The 21,023-nt window shown below is 47.8% G+C and overlaps 1 protein-coding gene across 6 annotated transcripts in view; it reads right to left on the bottom strand.

Annotated features, from left to right (window-relative positions):
* The window catches only part of LOC308491562 (ras GTPase-activating protein-binding protein 1), a 296,580-nt gene that overhangs the window by 129,407 nt on the left and 146,150 nt on the right, over nt 1-21,023 (bottom strand). The window contains exon 11 of one of the 6 annotated variants that reach the window (XR_013992377.1): nt 10,682-10,828. The exons of 4 other annotated variants lie outside the window; for them this stretch is intronic. Coding sequence is in view for 1 of the 2 variants with exons in the window: in XM_081035390.1 (XP_080891516.1) it covers nt 10,752-10,828 (77 nt within the window). In the remaining variant the exon portion in view is untranslated. Of the gene's footprint in view, nt 1-10,293; nt 10,829-21,023 lie in introns of those variants that run through there. One more of the 6 variants, XM_081035390.1, reaches the window with a different exon arrangement.

The raw sequence follows: 21,023 nt of genomic DNA, 5'->3' as shown, positions 1-21,023 counted from the left end.
AGTCTCCCAGGTGATTTTCATGTAGCAAAGATTGAGACCCTCTGGGTTGGCTATAAGGAAGAACAGCAAGCTGCTTGGATGGGGGAGATTTTAGCTGGTGTTATCAGTAACGGTCAGTGTTCACTATGCATAGGAATCAGTGGTTGAGGGAGAAGGGGGGAGGATGGACTGTTAAACATCCACATTTTGAGCTCTACTTCCAGAGATTCTGATTGAGTCGATCCCGGCTGTGGGCCTGGAATCTGCACTTTTGAGAAGCACTCAAACTTTTTTTAAAACATAACACTAAAAGTGCAAGCAACAAATGCAAAAATTAACAAGCGGGACTACATCAAACTGAAAAGCTTCTATATAGCAAAGCTTTATAAAAAAGGCAACCTACAGAACGGGAAAAAATATTTGCAAACCATCTATCTAATAAGGGGTTAATATCCAAAAAATATAAGGAACTCACACAACTCGATAGCAAACAAACAGTCTGATTTAAAAATGGGCAAAGGACTTCAATAGATGTTTTTCCAAAGAAGATACTGAAATGGCCAACAGACATATGAAAAGACGCTCAACATCACCAATCCTCAGGGAAATGCAAATCAAAACCACAGTGAGCTATCACCTCACATCTGTTAGCATAGCTGTCACCTAAAGGACAAGAATAAGTGTTGGTGAGGGTATGGAGAAAAGGGAACCCTTGTGCACTGCTGGTGGGAATGTAAATCGGTTCAGCCACTATGGAAAACAGTATGGGTGTTCTTCAAAAACTTAAAAATAGAACTACCATACAATCCAGCAATCCCATTTCTGGGAATTGAAAACACTACCTTGAAGAGATACCTGTACCTCTATGCTCACGGCAGCATTATTCACAATAGTTAAGACACGGGAAATAAACTAACTGTCCTTCAGTGATGAATGGGTAAAGAAAACACACACGCACACACATACACACACACACACAATGGAATATTATTCAGCCACAAAAATAAGGAAATCCTGTCTTTTGCGACAACATGGATGGGCCTAGAGGGCATTATGCTAAGTGAAATTAATCTGACAGAGAAAGATGGACACTGTATGTTCTCACTTACATCTGGAATCTTAAAAAGCTGAACTCTTAGAAATAGAATAGAATGGTGTTTGCCAGGGGCTGGGTGGAGGGAAATGGGTTGTTGGTCACAGGGTACATATTCCCAGCTATAAGATGACTAAGTTCTTCAGATCTAATCTATAGCATGGTGACTGTAATTAATAATACTGTGTCATACATTTGAAATTTGTTAAGAGAGATCTTCAATGTTACACATAAAAAAGAGGTAGTTTTGTGAGGGACGGAGGTGTTAATTAACCTCACTGTGGTCAGCATTTTGCGATATATACATGTCAAATCATCACATCAAACGCCTTAAACTTATATATGTTATAAGTCTATAATGTCTCAATAAAGACAGAATTTTTTAAAAAAAAACAATATAAAATTTCTGCCTTTCACATACGAGGTCAGACAATTAAGTTTGCGACCTCATCCTAGGAAAACTGCTCCATCCCTCATTGCTGAATATCACTACAGTCACCTTTGAAGTACTCCCCTTGGGGAGCTATGCACCGATGCCAGCGCCTAGTCCACCCTTCAAAGCAATTTTGGAACTCTTGTTTTGGAATGGCCATCAGAGCTGTCTTCATATTACACGTGATGTCCTGAATGTCTTCCAAATGTCTTCCTTTCAATATTTGCTTTAAATCTTCGGGTAAAGAAAGAAGTCATTGGGGGCCAGACCAGGTGAGTAAGGAGGGTGTTCCAATACAGTTATTTGTTTACTGGCTAAAAACTCCCTCCCAGACAGTGCCGTGTGAGCTGGTGCATTGTCATGATGCGAGAGCCATGAATTGTTGGTGAAAAGTTCAGGTCGTCTAACTTTTTCCCGCAGCCTTTTCAGCACTTCCAAATAGTAAACTTGGTTAACTGTTTGTCCAGTTGGTACAAATTCATAATGAATAATCCCTCTGATATCAAAAAAGGTTAGCAACATTGGCAAAACAAGTTCACGAACTTAATTGTCAGACCTGTATCTCTGCTAGTTTAGTAATACTTAGTTCTCCATCTATTAAAAGAAGCCTCAGATCACTTTGGTTACACATTTGCCTAAGGATATGGCTACAAATACAAGCTGATACAAGTGGGTCAAAATGGTGACTGCACAAGTGCCACTGGTGTTTTCGTGAGATGTGAACAATTCTTGATCAAGTCCTAGACAAAGCAAAGCACACGCACCCAACGATATACAGATTCACGGCAATTCGGCGTATCTTAAAGCAGTGCAAAACAAAACACAACCACAAACAAAAACCCAAACAACTTTGCTGATGTTTGTAAAGGAGAGTTAGAGTCCAGGCTCAGAAAATTATAGACAGGATTTCTTCATTTGTTCATTCAAAAGCCGTGCAGGGTGTGAGACAATTCTTCACTGTGCAGGGCTGTCTCTGCCATGCATTGCAGGACGTCTAGAGACTGTCGGCCCCTACCCACAAAATACCAGCTGTGTCCCCAGAGCCCCAAACAACTCCGCAAGTCTCCAAAAGGACCCCCAGGGGGAGGTACAGCACCGCTGGGAACCTCTTTCTCGGAAGCTTACTGAGGCGCTACCTGAGACACCAGCAGGGGGAAACCTAACGCAAGAAATGGGAACTCCTAAGCCTTGGGTGCCCCGACCCCAAAGGTCGACCAGGAGCAGCTGGCCTGTCTGTTCCCAGAAGAACATTGAAGGGTCATCTGCTCCACCATGCTCCTCCCACAGGCAACATTTTACAGGCGAGGGAAACTGAGTCTCAGAGAAGAAAAGGGATTTGAGATTTGCTCCAGACCTACTTACGTTAGTGGCACAGTCAGAAAAGTCATTCAAGAATTGGAAGCCCAAAACCCTACAATATCATCATCTGGGTGCCCTGAAAACCAGTATCTCCACATCTCCAGTTCTCAGCCATAGGACAGACAGACAGGGGCCAGAGCCCTGAGTGCTACAAGGCTGGCTCCCGGGCTTAGCAGACCAGGCAGTGTGCCAGAGTAGGAGAGAAGCCAGCGGACCTCACTAGTCCCCGCCCTGGCAATAATTGGAGGACCACACCATCCCAGCCAAGGGCTTCCCATCTCTGAGCCCCCAATTTTTCTTTTGCAATGAAAATAATATACACACGGTAAAAACCCATCTGACAAAAAACTTCAAGCTGTGCGGAAAGCTGTAAAATGAAGTTAAAATGTCTCCTCCTCAGCTTCCGTTTCAGTTCCTAGAGTAAAATGTTAATATTACTTATATATCTTTCCAGAAATATATTAGTAACACATAAGGATATAGGTGTGTACATATATATGCATATATACTTTCTGTTACTCAGATTGGATCATACTGTACATTTTATTATGTGCTTTTTTTTTCCTTTAAAATATCACTAGCAACCTTTCCATAGCAATGATATATACTTGTGTCCTTCCTTCCAGTGCCTGCACAATATTCCATAATATGAATGTCCCACAGTTTAATGTTGCACCTACTGATAACCGTGCCTGATGCTGTCTCTTGAGGTTTCTCGCATGACAAAGCACGCTGCAGGGAACAACTCTACACACTGCTCTGTGCACATGTGCAAGGATTTCTGTAGGAGGATTCCTGGAAGTGGAATTGCTGGGTCAAAGAATATGTGTGCTTAAAACATTGACAGATGTGATCAAGATGTCCTCCAAAAGACATCAGTTCCAACATTCTCCTCTGGCACAGGAGAAACCCACCTCCCCTCCTGGCTAGCAACAGGAAGTACTCATCTTTGGGGCCTTGATCTTTTTATCCATGGAATAAGCGGGTCGGACTGGATGATACCCAGGGTCCTTTGCAGCCCTAACTTTGCAGATCTGTGACTTTTTCCTCCAAGATGTCCAGCTTGGGGAGGAGGACTGGGCCTCATACTTAAGTAGCAGGTCTCTCTTCTTCACCCTCCTTGCCGCCCCTCGCCGCCCCTTTCTTCTCTCAGTCCAGTCCCATGCATGAGCCGGAGTCCACAGACCCAGTTCTGAATGGCTGTGGGAACCCTGGAAGTCCTTCCTCGCCTGCCCATCCATTTTCCCACCTGGTTTAACAACTTCTGCTTTCCCTCCCAGGGCTCTCATACTGGTCTCTTGAGATAACATCTTATGAAGTCCTTTGCCAAAAGCATGCCTTTTTCTGCCCCTGGAAGGAATTATTTTCACTTGTTCTGAAGAAGAGTCTCTGCATGTACTTATAACTCCTGCCAAGAAACCTGAGAGGCCCTGAATTCCTCAGCGCCTGGATCCCAGAATCGCTTAATCTGCTGGCTGCTCCCTTCCAAGGGGCGCTGAGATGATGGAGTTATGAGCTGCTTAAAGGCTTAAAGAGTGTCAGTTTGAAGGCAGGAGAGAGTGAGGGAGCGTCTGCCGCCACTTGGCTCGACCTCTCAGATGAAAGAGTTTGGGAGAAGGGAGTGTTTACAGGGATCAGTGCAGACACCCTGGAGGGGCCAGAGTTCCCCCTGGGCTTCTCAAAGATGACAGCGGATTGACATCATCAAAGCCCCCGAGGAAGACTCGGACTCTTTCCACCCCAGAGTCACTTAGCATCAGGATTCTCAGAACCTGAAGGCTCATGGGAACTGGGAAGACAGTCAAGTTGCTTCACCTTGCACAACTCCAGGGGGCTCTGTTTACACACCTGAATTACACAGTGAATGGTGCGTTGGAGAGGTACAAAGTGGTGCTGATGACAATAATATGGCAGCCAGCATGATCTTTATAAAATGTGAAAAAAACCAATGATTTCTTGTTCTGCTGGCTCCAAATAAAATCCATAAATCTCTCCGCATAATGCAGCCCCATTTTCCTCTCCAAACTCTTGTCCCACCATCACCCTGGCTCACTAAGTTCCAAACACACTGACTTTCTTTCCGATCTCCAAACAGGCCCAGTGGCCTTCTTAGTTCCTCCCTCTGTGCTTTTGCACAAGCCGCCTTTAGACCTTCCCAAGGTTGGCTACTTCTTGTTATTAAATGCTCCTCTTACTTTCAGACTTGGGCTCTTTCTATTTGTTTCCATCTTGCATTCAAAGTTCCATCTACAAGGAGCTGGGCCAGTGGACCTCAGTGCCTGCTGTATAGACAAAGAACAGAGGAGGTTCTTTGATGGGCAGCCTTGTCTGCCCTGAGAAACCTGTCACAATGCCTGAAATTCCCAACCATTTTTCTTTCATCTGAGTCAGAGCATTGTGTCTCTAGAAGACTCCTATTAAAACAGAAATACTTTATCAAAAGCTCATCCCTTAGAAGAGATTTGTTTCTCAGATAAGCTGAGGTAAAAAAGTGAAGAATGGGACTGTGAGGGAGGAAGAAATTCCAGGGTGGTGGTGGTGGTGTTTGTTACAAAGGTGGAAGTTTGGGGGTCTAGGCTTGGGGACAGGAGAGGGGAAGAGAGGTGTGGCCCCCACAGCGATCTCTGCCAATCTCATTTTGCCTCAGGCTGGCCTCAGACTTGAACCACAGAGAACTGTTCAGATGCCAACAAACAAACACAAGCAGCAAACAAAGAGCTGTTTGTGTTGGGGATAACCAGTCCCACGGGTGTTTTGGGTGTAGTGGAAAGCAAGGCTTGGGGTTTGGGACAGATGGCATTTAGAAAGCTGAGGAGAGGACCACCCCCTACCTCCCTATGCCCCCTGCCCACTGCCCCTGTGGTGAGGGAACAGTGTGCATCAAAGGTACCTGGGGGGGGGGGGCTGGACCACACAATCTGAGCCCCTGTTCACTCACCCCCTCTCCTGGAGGGCGGGGATGGAGGACCCAGGGCACTGTCTGGAGTGCTTGGACAGCTGGAAGGGGCAGAAAACAGCAAGTTCAGCAAGACTCTAATATTGATATTCCAGCTACAAAGCTCGGAATGGTCCACACCCTGCTCCCTACAGTCAGCTAGAAACACCTACAAGAAACACTTCATGGAACAAACAATGTCACCAGCGGAACTGGACCTGAGCACCCCCAGTTCTGTTAGCAGGGTTCGTTCCATTCACCCTCTGCTGCTGCACAGAGGGAAATGAAGCCAGAAACCACCGCTGGAGCCTACTCTGAAGGCTGCTGAGTATGCCTCCAAAGTGCATATAGTTTTTCCTCCTTCTCTCCCTATTGAAGCCCAATCTGTTCTTAAAGGCGCCGCTAAAGTCCTTTCCAGGCCATAGCGGCTTTCTTTCCTTTGAGTGCCAATGGCTGGTGTCTTCACCTGGCACTTTGCACAGGCAGCCCCGTGTCACCACGGCTTATCGGATGCCTGCTTTCTCTCCACAACTCGTCCTCAAGCTCCTTGAAAGCACAGTGCTCAGTGCGCAGTAGAAACTGATAAAAGCCTGGATCTGCATGGAACCTGAGTCACCATCCCCGACCACTTACTTCCTGTACATTATAGATGGAGGAACTGAGGCCCAGAGAGGCCAAAGGGTTTGCACAAGGGAAAGCTGGGTAGGGCTGAGGTATTTGTTGAACTAAGAAACAAGGATGGGGCGGCCAGATGGCTCAGTTGGTTAGAGCGCGAGCTCTGAACAACAGGGTTGCCGGTTCAATTCTTGCCTGGGATGGTGGGTTGCACCCCCTGCAACTACCATGTTAACCCGAAAATAAGACCCAGTCAGACAATCAGCTCTAATGTGTCTTTTGGAGCTAACATGAATATAAGACCCGGTCTTATGTAAGACCGGGTCTTATGTTATAGTAAAATAAGACCGGGTCTTATATTAATTTTTGCTTCAAAACACACATTAGAGCTGATTGTCTGGCTAGATCTTATTTTTGGGGAAACATGGTAAGATTGAAAATAGCAAGTCGATTTGGAGCTGAGCTGCGCCCTCCACAACTGGATTGAAGGACAATGACTTGGAGCTGACGGGCCCTGGAGAAACACACTGTTCCCCAACATTCCCCAATGAAAAAAAAAAGGATAAAGATGAAATAGTACCATTTGTGACAACATGGATGGATCTTGAGGTTACTGTACTAAGCGAAATAAGTCAGACAGAAAGTTGAGAACCATATGACTTCACTGATACGTGGGATATAAAACTGAAAGCAACAAAGGAACAAGACAAATAAAGAAACAAAAACTCACAGACACAGACAATGGTTTAGTGGTTACCAGAGGGTAAGGGGGGCGGGGGGATAGTAGAAGAGGGGAAAGGGGGTCAAATATTATAATATATGGTGATGGAAGGAGAACTGACTCTGGGTGGTGAACACACAATGTGATAACAGAATTGTATTACAGAATTGTACACTTGAAACCTATGTAATTTTACTAACCATTGTCATCCTCAATAAATTTAACTTAAAAAAGAAAAGAAACAAGGATAATGATGATCCCTGGGGCGTGTCCATATTGCCAGGTATGAAAGGCGGAATTTCAATTGCTGAATCTGAGGTGTCCTTCGTCTTCTGGATAAATTGCGTTTTAAGAAATCAGATCCTATTTTAGCTGTTTGGGGCTATTGTGGTTAAAGAAGTTACATAGGGTTATCATTCCTTAAAAGTCAACGAGCTGTCAGAATTCTTTGGTTGTGAGCAACGGAAACTGACTCTGGCTAATTTATCAGAAAGGAAACGGCTAAAGGATAGAAGGATGTGGGGTCGCTTGTAGGTCAGAAGGAAGAACTGGGACACCAGGATGGGAGAGGGCTGGGAATGGGGTGGCTTTAGGGATCCACATAGGACGAACCCATCAACAGAGGCATCAGGGACAACAGGTTTCATCAGATTCCACATCTTGTCCTTGCTTCAAGACAGAAAGTCCCCAGAGAGAAAGGGCCAGCTTGGGTCATGGGCCCACCTCTTGGCCAGAGCTGGGCAAGTTGCCAAGATCACAGACAAAGGGGAGACAGGCAATTCAGCAAAAGGAAATCACGGTGCTATTACCAGAAGTGGCGGAGGAGCCAAGGACCACGACCACCTCTGCTTGCTACACTTTAGCTTATTGGTTTAGAATGGGGATCAGCAAACTGCTGAGGTCTATTTGTGCAAATAAAGTATTATTGGAACACAACCATGCCAGTTTGGTTACATGTGTTATCTGTGGATGCTTTCGTGATACAAGGACAAAGTAGGGGATTAGCAACAGAGGCCGTATGGCCCACAGAGCCTAAAGTATTTACTCTCTGTCCCTTTGCAGAAAAAGTTGGCTGACTCCTGGTTTAGGACCCTGGGCCACTTCCATCAGTCCCTCATGGGGACTTGAGCAAGGTCCTTCATTCACAAGCCTCTGTTTACTCCTTTGTAAATAATGAGCTTGTGCTGTGTATCCTTCACATGTCTTCCCAGCTTAATGTAGCTCAAATTGTTCTATCATTAAGCTGATACAAGTAGTTTTTAATAAATAGGCTCACTTCCCACCCGTTAGGCTGGCTATTATCAAAACAAAACAGAAAACAACAAGTGTTGGTGCGGATGAGAAGAAATTGGAACCCTTCCGCACTGTTGGTGAGAATGTAAAATGGCGCAGCCACTGTGGAACACAAATAGTGATTCCTCAAAAAATTAAAATTAGAATTACCATATGATCCAACACTTCCACTTCTGGCTATCTACCCCAAAGAATTGAAAGCAGGGTCTCAAAGAGATATTTGTACGCGCATATCCACAGCAGCACTATTCACAATAACCAAAAGGTGGAAGCCACCGAAATGTCCACTGGCGGATGAATCGATGAAGAAAATGTGACATTTATACATGGTGGAATGTTATTCAGCCTTAGAACGGAAGGCAATTCTGACACGTGCCACAACATGGATGGACCTTGAAGACATTATGGTCAGTGAAATAAGCCAGACACAGAAGGACAAATAGTGTATGATTCCACTTACATGAGGTCCCTACAGAAGTCGGATTGATAAAGTAGAATGGTAGTTGCCAGGGGCTCGGAAGCGTGTGGAGAAGGATAGCTGTTGTTTGACGGGTATACAATTTCAGTTCTGCGAGATGAAAAAGTGGCTGCACAGCAATGCCCATATGCTTAACACTACTGAACTGTATGCTCAAAAAAGGTGAATAAGGTAAATTTTATGTTATGTTACACACGCGTATGTTTTATCACAATCTGAAAAATTTCTGAAGTAAGTCTTTACAGCCCTTATGTGACGTAGTGAATCATGGAAGCTCCCCAAAGGTGGGGATTTTTGTCTGTTTTGTGCACTGCTGTATCCCTCATCCCCAGAACGATGCTTGGCAGGGAGAAGGTGCTCAGTACACACTTAGGGAATGAGTGAACCCCAGACACTTTGCAAAAATGTTTTAGTCACATTGTGCACGTGTGAGGGTGACATCACAATTACTGTTCGAAGGCCAAGCCAAACCCCAGACGGTCCTTATGGGACTTGCCCTTTCACCTACTTTGGCCACCAGATGAATTGGCGCCGCCGGCACCAGGGTAAGGGAGCGCACCACGCGTGGGCTGTGACAACCCAGAATCTAGCCAGCACTAGATCTCACCAGCATTCTTACGGGGAACTTAAACAGTCGTGTCTCAAAGCACCTAATCTTAGGGACTTTGCTCTATTAGACACGAATAGGCCAAAATGATATCTGAAATTAGGACAAAACAAAACAAATAACTACATCCAAGAGGCATGCTTCTTCTCATTTCGGTTACAGTAGCTCTGTTTGGGCCGTGTTGGGTAGGGTTCCATCTCTTCTCTAACAAGCTCGACTCCGGAAAGGGGGAGCTGTGACTTGCCTTTCACTTTTCTCCTGCTTTCTTACACAATAGTGGGAGCTCTTCAAATGAGAGCATTTTAAAGAAAGATGAGCTCTTATTTTAACTTTCGCTGTGGAAAATTTGAAAGCTACACAAAAGGATACAAGATGGCATAATGAACCCCCCTTCTCGTCCCCCAACTTCAGTAATGATCATTCACATCCAATTTGGTCTCATCTCTACTCACACCCACTCCTCCTTCTATCTTTTTATAGTCCATATAAACTTTTTCATGGGAGTAAAATATAGAGAGAAGTGTACAAATCATAAATGTATATCTCAATGAATTTTCACAAATTGAACACATCTGTGTAACCAGTACCCAGTTTGAGAAACAGAACATTCATTACCAGCTCTCTGGAAGCTCCTTTGTGTCTCCTGGAAAGATTCTTTTTGATTCCTGGCCCAATATTTTCATTGTGCACAGGAAAACACGAAGGTCCATCTGGGAAAATGACTGTCCCAAGGTGACTAACACTGGTTGGCAGGGCACTGACCCCTGCACAGAACACACCCCTGTGGGTGGCAGCCACAGCACCCATGGAGCAGGGCTCTCAGGCGCCTAATTCTCCTCCACCTGGAGGATGTCAGAGGCAGGGCATGGGTGCACCTGCCCCTTGTGGGGACCATTCCTACACCCTGGCTGTTCCTGGGGTTCTGTACTGACCTGTCCTCCCCTCCTCTTGTTAAGCCAAAAAGCTTATTAACAAGATTGTGCCAGAAGGGCCCTTAGAGATCTGATCATCTTACGGTTTGCTTAGAAAAACAAGGGAAAAAAACCCAAAAAACAACCACAAAACTTTATTCTTAAAATTCCCTAAATTAGTGGGTTGTTATTGCAAAAAAAAAATAAAAGTCTAAAAATAGAGAAACATACTAAACAAGCATACAATATTCCCTTACCTGGACAGTGACTTAGTCAGGGGTCCAGGTGGCTGCACGATCGATGGGTCTACATGTGTGTATTTAACAGCTAGAAGACAGAGAGCTGCCTCTTTTCCTTTCCTCCTCCTTGGCTTTCTCCCACAGTCATTGTTCTGCTTCTAAAGGCTGGATGAGAAGGAGATGGGAAGAGGTAGAGTGATTGCCCCTGGCCACGCACCACTAAAGCCCAGCCTTCTCATTCACTCTGTGGCAGACACAGAGCCGGGGAGTGTTCCCAGCACTAAGGTCTCTGTAAACAGGATCGAGTACTAGAAACACAGAAGGTTAGAGTGGCACGCAGTCCCAGCGTTCAACCACGTAATCCTTCGTGTGGACAAAGGTGGGGAAGCCCAGAGTGGCTGTGTAACTTCCTGGGATCTCTCCCCGCAGAGCGTGCATGAATCCCAAGTCTCTGAGTCCCAGGGCAGTGATCTTTGTGCTATTGCACTTGAGTTCCCAGAATAATCCCAAGTTTTCTATTCTGTCCCGTTTACTCCCCCACACATACACGTGTGCTTATTGTGCTATGGGTGTCAATTCCGGGTTTGTGGAACAAGGTCACCGTGGCACTAACTCTGAGAGCCTGCCCTTGAAGCTCCGAGGTGGCTAGGAAAATCCTGGCCAGTAGGTGTGTGGAGAAGTCTGAACCAATTAGGGCGCAAGTGACAGAAACGGAGACTAAATGAACTTAAGCAAGAAGGGGATTCGTTCGCTCATGTAACCAACAAGTTGAGACTTCAGCCTTGGCTGGATCTCCACCTCTCAGCTGCTCTCTCTGCCTCTCTGTTTCGCTGCCGCTGAGCTTCCTCTGCATGGATGGGTGTGGTGGGCTGAATAATGGCCCCCAAAGTTGTCCAGGTCCTTCTGCCTGACTCGTGAATGTTATCTTATATGGTCAAAGTGAGTGTGCATATGGGATTAAGTTAAGGATCTTGAGATGGTGAGATTATCACGAATTATCCAGGGGGGCCCAATATAACTGACTAATGACAAGGGTCATTATAGAAGGGGGACAGGAGGGTCACACTAGAAAAGGAGATGGGATGACAGAAACAGAGGTGAGAGAAAGAGAGAGAGAACCTGCGTTTTGAAGATGCTACGGTAAAGATGGAAGAAGGAGCCATGAGCCCAGGACGGGAGATGGCCTGTAGGAACTGGGAAAGTCAAGGAAATGTATTCTCCCCTAGAAGTTCCAGAAGGAACGGGGCCCAGCCGACACCTTGATTTTAGGACTTCTGACCTCCAGAACTATAAGATAATCAATGTACGTTCTTTTAAACCATTACATTTGTGGTCATTTGTAACCATAGCAATAGGAAACGAATGCAATAGGCTAGAATCCTTAGGTTTATAGCTTCTCAGTACTAATCCAGTAGTCCCTGAGGGCGGAGGAAGTTTCTTCTTCCCAAAGTCTACGCAGGACCCAGAGGAAGAGTCTCTTTGGCCACAATCAGGCCATGAGACGTGTATTGTGATACTAATCATTGGTGCCACAACACGGGGGAAGAAAGCCGGCCCAGCCTGGGGTATGTGCCTGTGGTGGCAGTCTGGGTGGGGTGCTGCAATCAATGGGCCCCCCAAAGTCATTTGGAATGGAGAACAGAAGCCCTGCTGGACAGATAACTAGCACATCTACCCTACAGTGGGGACTATTTGGAGAGCGATGTGAGGAGCTGAAACCAAAGGCTGGATGAGGAGGGGCTGGTGGTGGGGGAAAGGTGGGTGAACCAGAGAAGGGGCTGGTAGAATTGCCTGAAAGGTTCTGGACCCAGAACCACATGGCAAATTTTGCTGCTACACTGCAGCGTTGCCAGTACGGATACCGCGGGAGAGGAGAAGATTCGGGGCAGGGGTGGGGTGGGGTGGGTAAGCACAGGTGGCAGCAGAGTGCAGTGGTTAAGCTCTGGAAGGTCTGAGTTCCTCAGCCACTTACTAGCTGAGCAACCTTAGCTAAAGCTCTTCGTTTCAACTAAGACTCAGACTCCTCGTCTGTAAAATGGGGACAGTAGCAGTCCCTACCTCCTGGGACCATTGTGAGCAGTAAGTGAGACCAGGCATGTAATATATCTACCATAGTGTGCAGCACACTGTAAATACCACAGGAACAGTAGCTGTTATTATTATTTTACTTAAGGAGAAACACCTTCAATGCATGAAAGATTTTGAGGGGACCACTTCCTCCACGTGGTCCTGGAGGACAAAACCAGGGCCAGAGGGTGGAAGCCATCGTTCAACATAAGGAAGAACTTTCTCTGGATGGTTGGAAGAAGGGTCAGGCTGCCTGGGAGAGGTACTGAGTGCCATCACCGACACACTCAGGTAGAGAGTGGATGCCATGGAGGGGATATACATTAAGTTGGAGGAGGGGGTGGTTGCCTTTTAAGTTCTCTCCTTGCTCGGAGAGCCAGAGGCTCTCACCGCTCAGGGAAGCCTATCCCCATGTGAGCTGGGCAGCTGTGGTTTTAGAAACTCTCCAGGCTCCATCAAGTCTACATGCATTTGGACTTGATGCCCGGCCTGGGATGTCTTCCAGGCTTTACTCTTGCAGCCCCCCAGCCTGACTCCATCTCTAACTGGTTCAGCTGGAGTTTAGGGAATGGAGGAATTGGTGTGTGCCCGGTAGCCACCTCAGGACTTCCATGTGGACGGCTTGGGGAAGTAGCTTCTGGCACCCGGCTGGAGAGCTGACAGTATCACGGTTCAGTCTCTGACCACTTCCCAAGGACCTGGCACTGTCGGAAGCTTTTATATCTACCAGAAGTCAGCTCAACTGCACAGCAAAAAGCCAAATAACCGTAGTTTACACATAACAGTTTTGGTTTTTTCTTACGTATAAAAGAAACTTAGACACAAGTAGTTGTTAATGTGATGGCGCCGTGCAATTATCGGGGAGCTGGAATCCTTCTATCTTTTTTCTCTTTGGGGCAGCATTTCCCCAAAGGGTTACTGGTCCAATCAATTCGGGACACAGTACGTATGATAAGCCCTCTTTAGAAATTTGCAAGTCAACCCCAGCATGCTCAGGACATGCACTGCTTCCCTGGTGCTTTTTATGGATAATTGTTTTTAAAGTATTTGCTTTTTCACTCAAACAGTTCATTTTTGCTATATTAGAAAAATTTAAGTACAAAAACAACAAAATAAAACAAAAAACCCAGGGAAAGAAAGTCCTTATCTTTTCATCCAGGGAGACCCGTTATTAGGAAGCTGGTATGTTCGTCCAGACTAGATATGAATAAGGCTTCTTCTAATCCTTTCTCTCCCACCCCCCACCTCCCATCAGTGCTCCTTTCTGCAGCCCTCTGCCCTCGTGTACGTCCAGGCGGATGGACCAAGAAATGGTGCTTCGAGGAGCACTTAGGCTACCCTCACCTCCGACCTGGGAGCACAGTACATCTAAGTCTTTGCCTCTGGCATGCCCAGGTGGGGCAGGTGGGTGGAAGGTCCCCTCGGACCCATGTCCGTCCTCAGCAATACCCACGGGCTGTACTAAGGAGCTTAGATTCTATCGAGTTCTAGAGACAAAACCCACTACCGTGAAAAATCCACACGCTCCCACACTCCTGAGAGAATCACTTACTGCAGGTTCAATCTGCTTCTAATTTAAGTATGGAAAATAGGCAAATGGCAAGCAGAAAGCAAAGACATCTATACTCTCACTACCCTAATGTTGGCACCGATTTGACAGACAGAAGCTGTTAGATGAGGAGGGAATCCCCACTTCCTGAACAGCTGTGGAAACGGAGGCTGGGTGGGGAGAGAGACCTCTCAGCCTTACCTAGATGCCGCCTGGCGGCAAGGCAGGATTGGAGACGATGTGTTCTGAATTTCTAACATTGGGTTTTAATATGTGTTTTTTCTAATTACATAAGAAACACATAACATGTGAAATACAGAAAAGTCCGAGGAGCCATATCTGGTGGATGTGCTTGCTGGTTCTCCTGTTCTAAGAATCTCCAGGTCCAGATGGAGCTCTCCTCTCTGCCTTTGGGCCCCACACCTGGCCTTTCCTTTCATCCAGCAGCCTGGGCAGGGCAGGGCAGGGCAGGGCTTCACTTGGTTCCTCAGCGGGGTGTTAGTGACGCCCAGGTGACAGTCAGCAAAACATCCAGGCCCGGAGCCCTCCCTGCTGGTTCCTTCTCACCCGGGAAGCTGGATGGGATCCAGTCCAAGGCCTAGATGCTCTGGATGTTACTCACGGAGCCTGACTTTGAAATTTCACAGTTAGCGCTTCATTCCTTTAACTTAAGCTTTGGCCAAATTCCTCAGGGAACCATGTCTAGAGTTCGTCAGAAGATTGAGGTCATTCCGTCTGCGGGAGGGGAGGTGCTTCTGGTGAGTGGACACCTGAACTCTGCTCTGGGCCCCTCCTTGATGGGTCTTATTGTGATCCTGAGGTCGGTCACAGTGAGAGACCCTGAGGGCAGATAAATTTAAGTTGTTTTACGAAATAAAATGAAAATCCCGATGAACCTGCTGTTTACTGAGCTGTTTTGGGGGGGCAGGCGTTCTGCTGAGTGCCTGACATGCATTACTTCTCCCAGTGCTCACAATGGCCCTATGAGGTATGCATTTTATTCTCCCTGGTTCATGCCTGCAGAAAATCTGGCTAGAGAGGTTAGATGACACACACTTGCAAAGAGGAGTAGGGATGGGGTCCAGAATGCAAATCCAGGCCTGGCTCTGGGAGGAGGAGGTCACCACTGCTTTGGGGGATTGGCTATCCACAGCCGCGAGAGCTTCTCTCTCCCCACGCCTGCCAATGGGCCAAGGCCTTAGCTCCATCCCCCTTGGAGCCCCCAAACACCACACACTGCACGAACTGCTGGGAGGCGAGGCTTGGACTAGCCCTCAGAAATGATCCACACCAACCTCTGTCCTCACTTGCACGGCTGAGGAAAGAGATCAGAGGCAAGGCCGCTGGGTTGCACAACTCCGGGCCATCATTTCGTTGTGTTCCATGTGAATATTCCTTCCTGGAGTTGTGAAACGCAGGGCCTGTGAGAGGCAGGCAGGGACTGGCCCAAAGTCACACGGTCAGTAAGAGAGCCCGCACTTGAACCCAGAGCCAAGGCAGCCCTGTTGGTGCGCTTTGGAGGTTGAAGAGGGTAAGTCTTGCTGGACCCCTTGGAGGCTTGGTGTCCACTGCAGCTGCTCCTCCGGGGAAGGCCTTCCCTGCAGGAGGACCCACAGCGGGAGGGAGAGGTGCCTGTGTGCAGCTGCACAGCCTGACAGGGAACCCTTCCTATCCCGGTCCTGGGCAGCTCCTTGGGAAGGCCTGGCAGACGGCAGGAAGTGGTGCGGCCTCCTCCCAGAGCCAGCCCTGGCCCACTGCCTATCCTGTCACATGCCACCGGTAAGCACAGGGCATAGCAGGTCACTCCTCCCTTACGAAACCTTCTATGGTGCCCCTACTGCCTGCCCCATGGAAGAATCCAGACACCTGTGCCCAACTTTCCAGGCCTGCCATGGCTGGCTTGTGCTGTTGCAGTCATCACAGCCCTCTTTGTGCTCCATCAACCCCCTAGACCACTTGTAACGACTGCCAAGCACCGTGAACTTTCCCGTCCCAGGCCTTAGCTCAGGTTGCTCTCAGCTCCCAAACATGTCCTCCTTTCTAACTTCCTAACCTTGCGCTTGTCCTGTTGAAATCCTACCCACCTTTAAAGGCTCAGTCCAAGCCTATCTGCTCTGAGAGTGTTATCTTAGAATCAGAAGGATCTTTCTACTGGATTCTGAAAATATTCAGCTGTCCATCCATCCATCCATCCATCCATCCATCCATCCATCCATCCATCCATCCACCCACCCATCCATCTACCCATCTGTCATCGACCTACCCACCCATCACCACCACTGTGCTCTCGGTTTAAGGATTAAGAGTGCATACTGCTTGGTCACTGCCCTCCATTAGCTGATTGTGAGGGAGGCGGACAACTCAGCAGGGAATGTGATAAGTGCTGCCCTGGGGAAAAGGAGGTCTGCAAAAGCCTCCGGAGGAGATGGGACAGGCAACCCCCCTTTCATAAGTAAGGGCGACCTACGTGGATTCAGCTCCACACTACATTTGGAATTGTTGGTGACCGGACTGTTTGTCACCAGCACTATTGTGTCTCCTTAATAACTCCTCATATTAAGATTTTGCTTCATTGATTTTGCAGCACTTTTTTTTTTTTTAAATCTCACATTACGTGTTCACCACCCAGAGTCAGTTCTCCTTCCATCACCATATATTTGACCCCGTTTACCCTCTTCTAGAAGCAGCATGCTCATGTGGGTTCTGCAATAATCCCTCTGGTTATAGATGAAGGCCCAGAGGGCCAGACAGGGCAAGTGACTCACCCACACCATACAGCTAGTAGAGGCAGAGCAGAGATTAGAACCCAGGCTCCTTGATTTCAAACCCACTGGCCTTTCATCAGTACCTCAGCTGATTCCCTTTGAGCTTGCTTCTTCTACCCCACTGTCTCTTTTTACCCCACAGTTTCTGAGGGACCCTCCTCCCCACAGGACCCAACCTTTTGATGGTTTATTACTTTCTATCCCAATCAAAATGGCCAATTTCTGTCTCCTTTCATTCTCATTGCGGGTAGGAGGGGACAGAAGGAAATCATGACAATTCCCAAGGTAAGTGGATCATTAAAAAACATTATCTGCCCTCATGTCCAGTCTCCTTAGAACTCACTGAGTCAGTTCAAGAAAGCCCCTCCCAAACCTCTAGGTTTCAGTTTGCCTATCCGGCCTAGCTGATCCACAAAGCACTTTCCAGGGGTGATTTCTGGTCAGCACTGCTAGTCCTCATTCCTTCTCTTCCTTCCAAATTTTTCAGGTGCTCAGCATGCACCAGGCACTGAGCCAAGAATTGGGGAAACAGCCAACATGACCAACGTTGTCCCTGCCCTTATAAACGTGGAAATTACAGTCTTGCACCTCTAGGTCATGGAGGAGGAGTCTTATTCTACTGGGAACTTGGAACTGCAGGCCCCAACGTTTGTTCTTCCTTTCTAGGGATTCTCTTTCTGGTTGGTCATGCTTTGGCTGTGTGACCTTGGGCAAATGACTTAACCTCTCTGGGCTTCTATTTCCTTATTTATAAAGAGGAAAAATCAGGACTTTCTCTAAAGCGAGATGGGAGTTTTAAATGATTATATATTCATTTAGATTATATATTGATTTAGAGCTTGGGTTCTGGAGTTACATAGATGAAGGTTCAAATCCCAGCTCTGGCACTAACCAGCTCTGTGACTCAGAGAAAATCACATAACCTTTCTGTGACTCTGTTTTCCCGTCAACAGCATGGGGATAATAATAGTAACCACCTCACAGGGTTGTTGAGGAGATTAAAGGAGGTAATACTCTTAAAGAGTTTAACTCAGCGCCTGGCATTTTATAAGCCCTCAGACTTCCTGGTCCTTATCTCACAGCCCCCCACACCCCAGCTTGCCCCCTTTCTTCCTCCTTTAAATTTTGATTGTATTCTATTGATCATTCAAGTAAGTGATTCACACAAAAGCCTATATGAAAAATCCTTTCCTTTGGGGCCCTGTTCTGTGACACCTCAGGGGGCTCTCCCTGTGGCCGGGTGCTTAACTCTCGGTCAGAGATCTGTGTGTCTGTGTTTGTGGAAACAAATTTGTTTCCCCATTCTCCCCTTTTTTACACAAATGGTAGCTTTCGATAATACATACTGCTCAGCACTGTGCTTTCTACTTCTCAATACTGTGACATGGAGGCCGTTCCATAGCACAGATAAAAAGCTTTCCCGCCATCCTCTAGCAAGAGCTGCACCACGTTCGTCACGTGGACGCCCCATCGCGATTCTAACCAGCTCGGCGCTAGTGGACAGTTAGGCGGTTCCCAGTCTTTCCCAGAGAGAGCTACAGGGAATACGCTGTCCTTCTGAAATTCCTCTCAGCTGCTCAGCCATGGTCGTCCACATAGAAGGGACACAGCCTGGGAGTTAGACTCAGCGCCCAGAGCTGTCAGAGCCCTGCTCTGCCGCCTTGGGCCCAGTTCTTCTAAGGCTGTGGGGCTGGGTTTGCATTTCTAACAAACTGAGGTGGGATGCTTGCACTGGGGTGACCTCTGCTCTAAGCCAGGGAATGGGGGATCTGGTAACTCTCATCTCATAGGCTTACTGTGGGGACCCTTAGCGCTGTGCTAGCACCAGGCTAAGAATTTGAGTCATCTCAGCAATTCTCACTATATCTGCCCCTCAGCACAGAGAGAACAGTGAATCAGACCCCGGGATGATGCAGAGCGATCTTCAGAGCCCTGATCCATTCTCCAGAGGTTTAGGGGTGTGCTGCAGCTTCTCCCCAAATCTTCTCTAAGCCCCAAGTCTGGAATGGCTGGGGAACTCTGCTGTCTGCCTGGCTATCAGAAACCTTCATTCTTATGGCAGCTGGGGACGGAGAACTGAGGGGTAGAAGCCCAGCCTGGAGCCCCAGCACAGAGCACGGTGGTGGATGCTTTTGTGGGTACCGTCCTGTGCCAGCTTGTTCCTCCGCGAAGGGGGTTGCACAAGAGGACAGGGAAGGGCCCCATTCCATCCCAGCCCTCACTCATGCCCATCAAAGAGTCCCTTCCATTCTCAAAGCCCTAGCAATTTGCTCTCATTAACTCACTTTGTCCGGGAGAGAGATGGGGCAGTGGAGAGCCGGCTGCCCCTGCAGGCCTGGTGCTGCCCCTGCAGGCCTGGTCATGCCCCTCGCGTTCTCCTTCCTGCCCTGGGACGGGAAGCCTGGAGTGACGGCAGTGCTTTGCTCCTTCCCACGCCACCCTCTCTGCAGGGAGCTAGGTGCTCAGGAGAGCGGCCCATGGTGAAGGTGTGTGAGTCTGTCAGTCAGAAGAGGGGCACTTGGGAGAGCACGGGAACGCCTGGGTTGGGAGCGGGTGGACTGGGCTCTAACTGGCTGTGTGACCTTGGGTGACGCCTCTTCCCTCTCTAAGCCTCCCTGTCCCCTCCTGTAAAACGAGGCATGCTCGGCTCTGCACCTGGTGCCGAGTCCGTGCTAGGTCCCAGAAATCAGAAGCCTGTCGCACTTTCCTTTGGCTCCCCTGTGCCCAGGCCCAGAGAGACACTGACTAACTTCTAGCACGTGCATTGGGGCCTTCTCTGCTGCCTAGCACCCCAACCTGCCACCCTCCCCAGTTTGCATTCCATCCCCCAGGCTTTGGGAGACACACCACCCTGATGCTGGACCCCTTGCTGGCTGTCGGAGCTCAGGCACGTCCCTCAAGCACTCGGATTCCCCATGTAGGAACAGAAGTAACACCATCAGCCGTGGACGAGGGTAGTTCGGAGCATTCAGTGAGCTGATACATGCAGCGTGCTTAGCACGGTGCCAGGCACACGGTAAGTTCTCTAAGCCACGCTTAGAGAACGCTTGTAATTGTTATCACCGTGATGCCTTTAAAAGCTAAGCAGAACCAGGGCTCTGGGGAGACAGCACCCTAACTCTTGAGACTGTATGTCTTTGCTTGATTTTCTGTTTTAACATTTTACCACTCTCTCCTCTTTCCCAAACACCTGATTATCTAGAAACACTGTCCACTTATTTTTTGCCTGTGAAGACATAGTTGTATTCCTTCTTTCCTTCAACAAATATTCAAATACTTAGCGCTCTACCACATCCCAAGCACAACGACCATCAAAACAAAAAAGATGAAGAGGGTCCCTCAAATAGTAGGTTGGTGCAAAAGTAATGGCGGTTTTTAAAATTTTTCTTTTTTTTCTTTTTTAACTTTTAAACCGCAATCACTTTTGTACCCTCCTAATGAGTTGATGTGTAATTCTAACCTAGAAGTGCTCTCTGGATGGCAGAGGGAGGGGGCAGCTCAGGTATCTTAAACTCAGGTCCTCTGCAGGCGTGGTTTGGCCCATCTGACTGCAGATGGGGTATATTTCACATTGGGACAAAATCAGATACTGCAGGAATGTCCATTGCAAGTGTGCTCAGGTGACTTCAGAGGTAGCCGAGGGTGGGGTCTGAGGAAGGCCGAGCTCAGCTACTGCAGCAGCAGCAAGCGGGATTGGCTGAGTGACTCTGATGAGTCACTAGGCTCTCTGATCTGGTTAGCTTAGTTAACAGGGGCTAGAGGACTGACTGTCCTTGGTCCCGGGCAGAGCTGCAGAGTCCTCCCACCTGAGAGGACTGTTACTGTGTGCCATTATTTATCTGTGAGAGATTCCCTGAGTGCCTGCTCTGTGCTCTCTATGGGGGCGGGAAACATGAAGCCATGGCCACTCCTGCAGGCTCATGGTAAAAGCCAGTATTTCCTGAGCTCTTACTAGGTTTCAGGTCCTTCACCCACATTG

Source organism: Rhinolophus hipposideros (assembly GCF_964194185.1).
Source record: "Rhinolophus hipposideros genome assembly, chromosome: 23".
Classification (NCBI taxonomy): domain Eukaryota; kingdom Metazoa; phylum Chordata; class Mammalia; order Chiroptera; family Rhinolophidae; genus Rhinolophus; species Rhinolophus hipposideros.
Note: the sequence above shows the minus strand (reverse complement) of the source record. Positions and strands in the feature narration are given on the sequence as shown.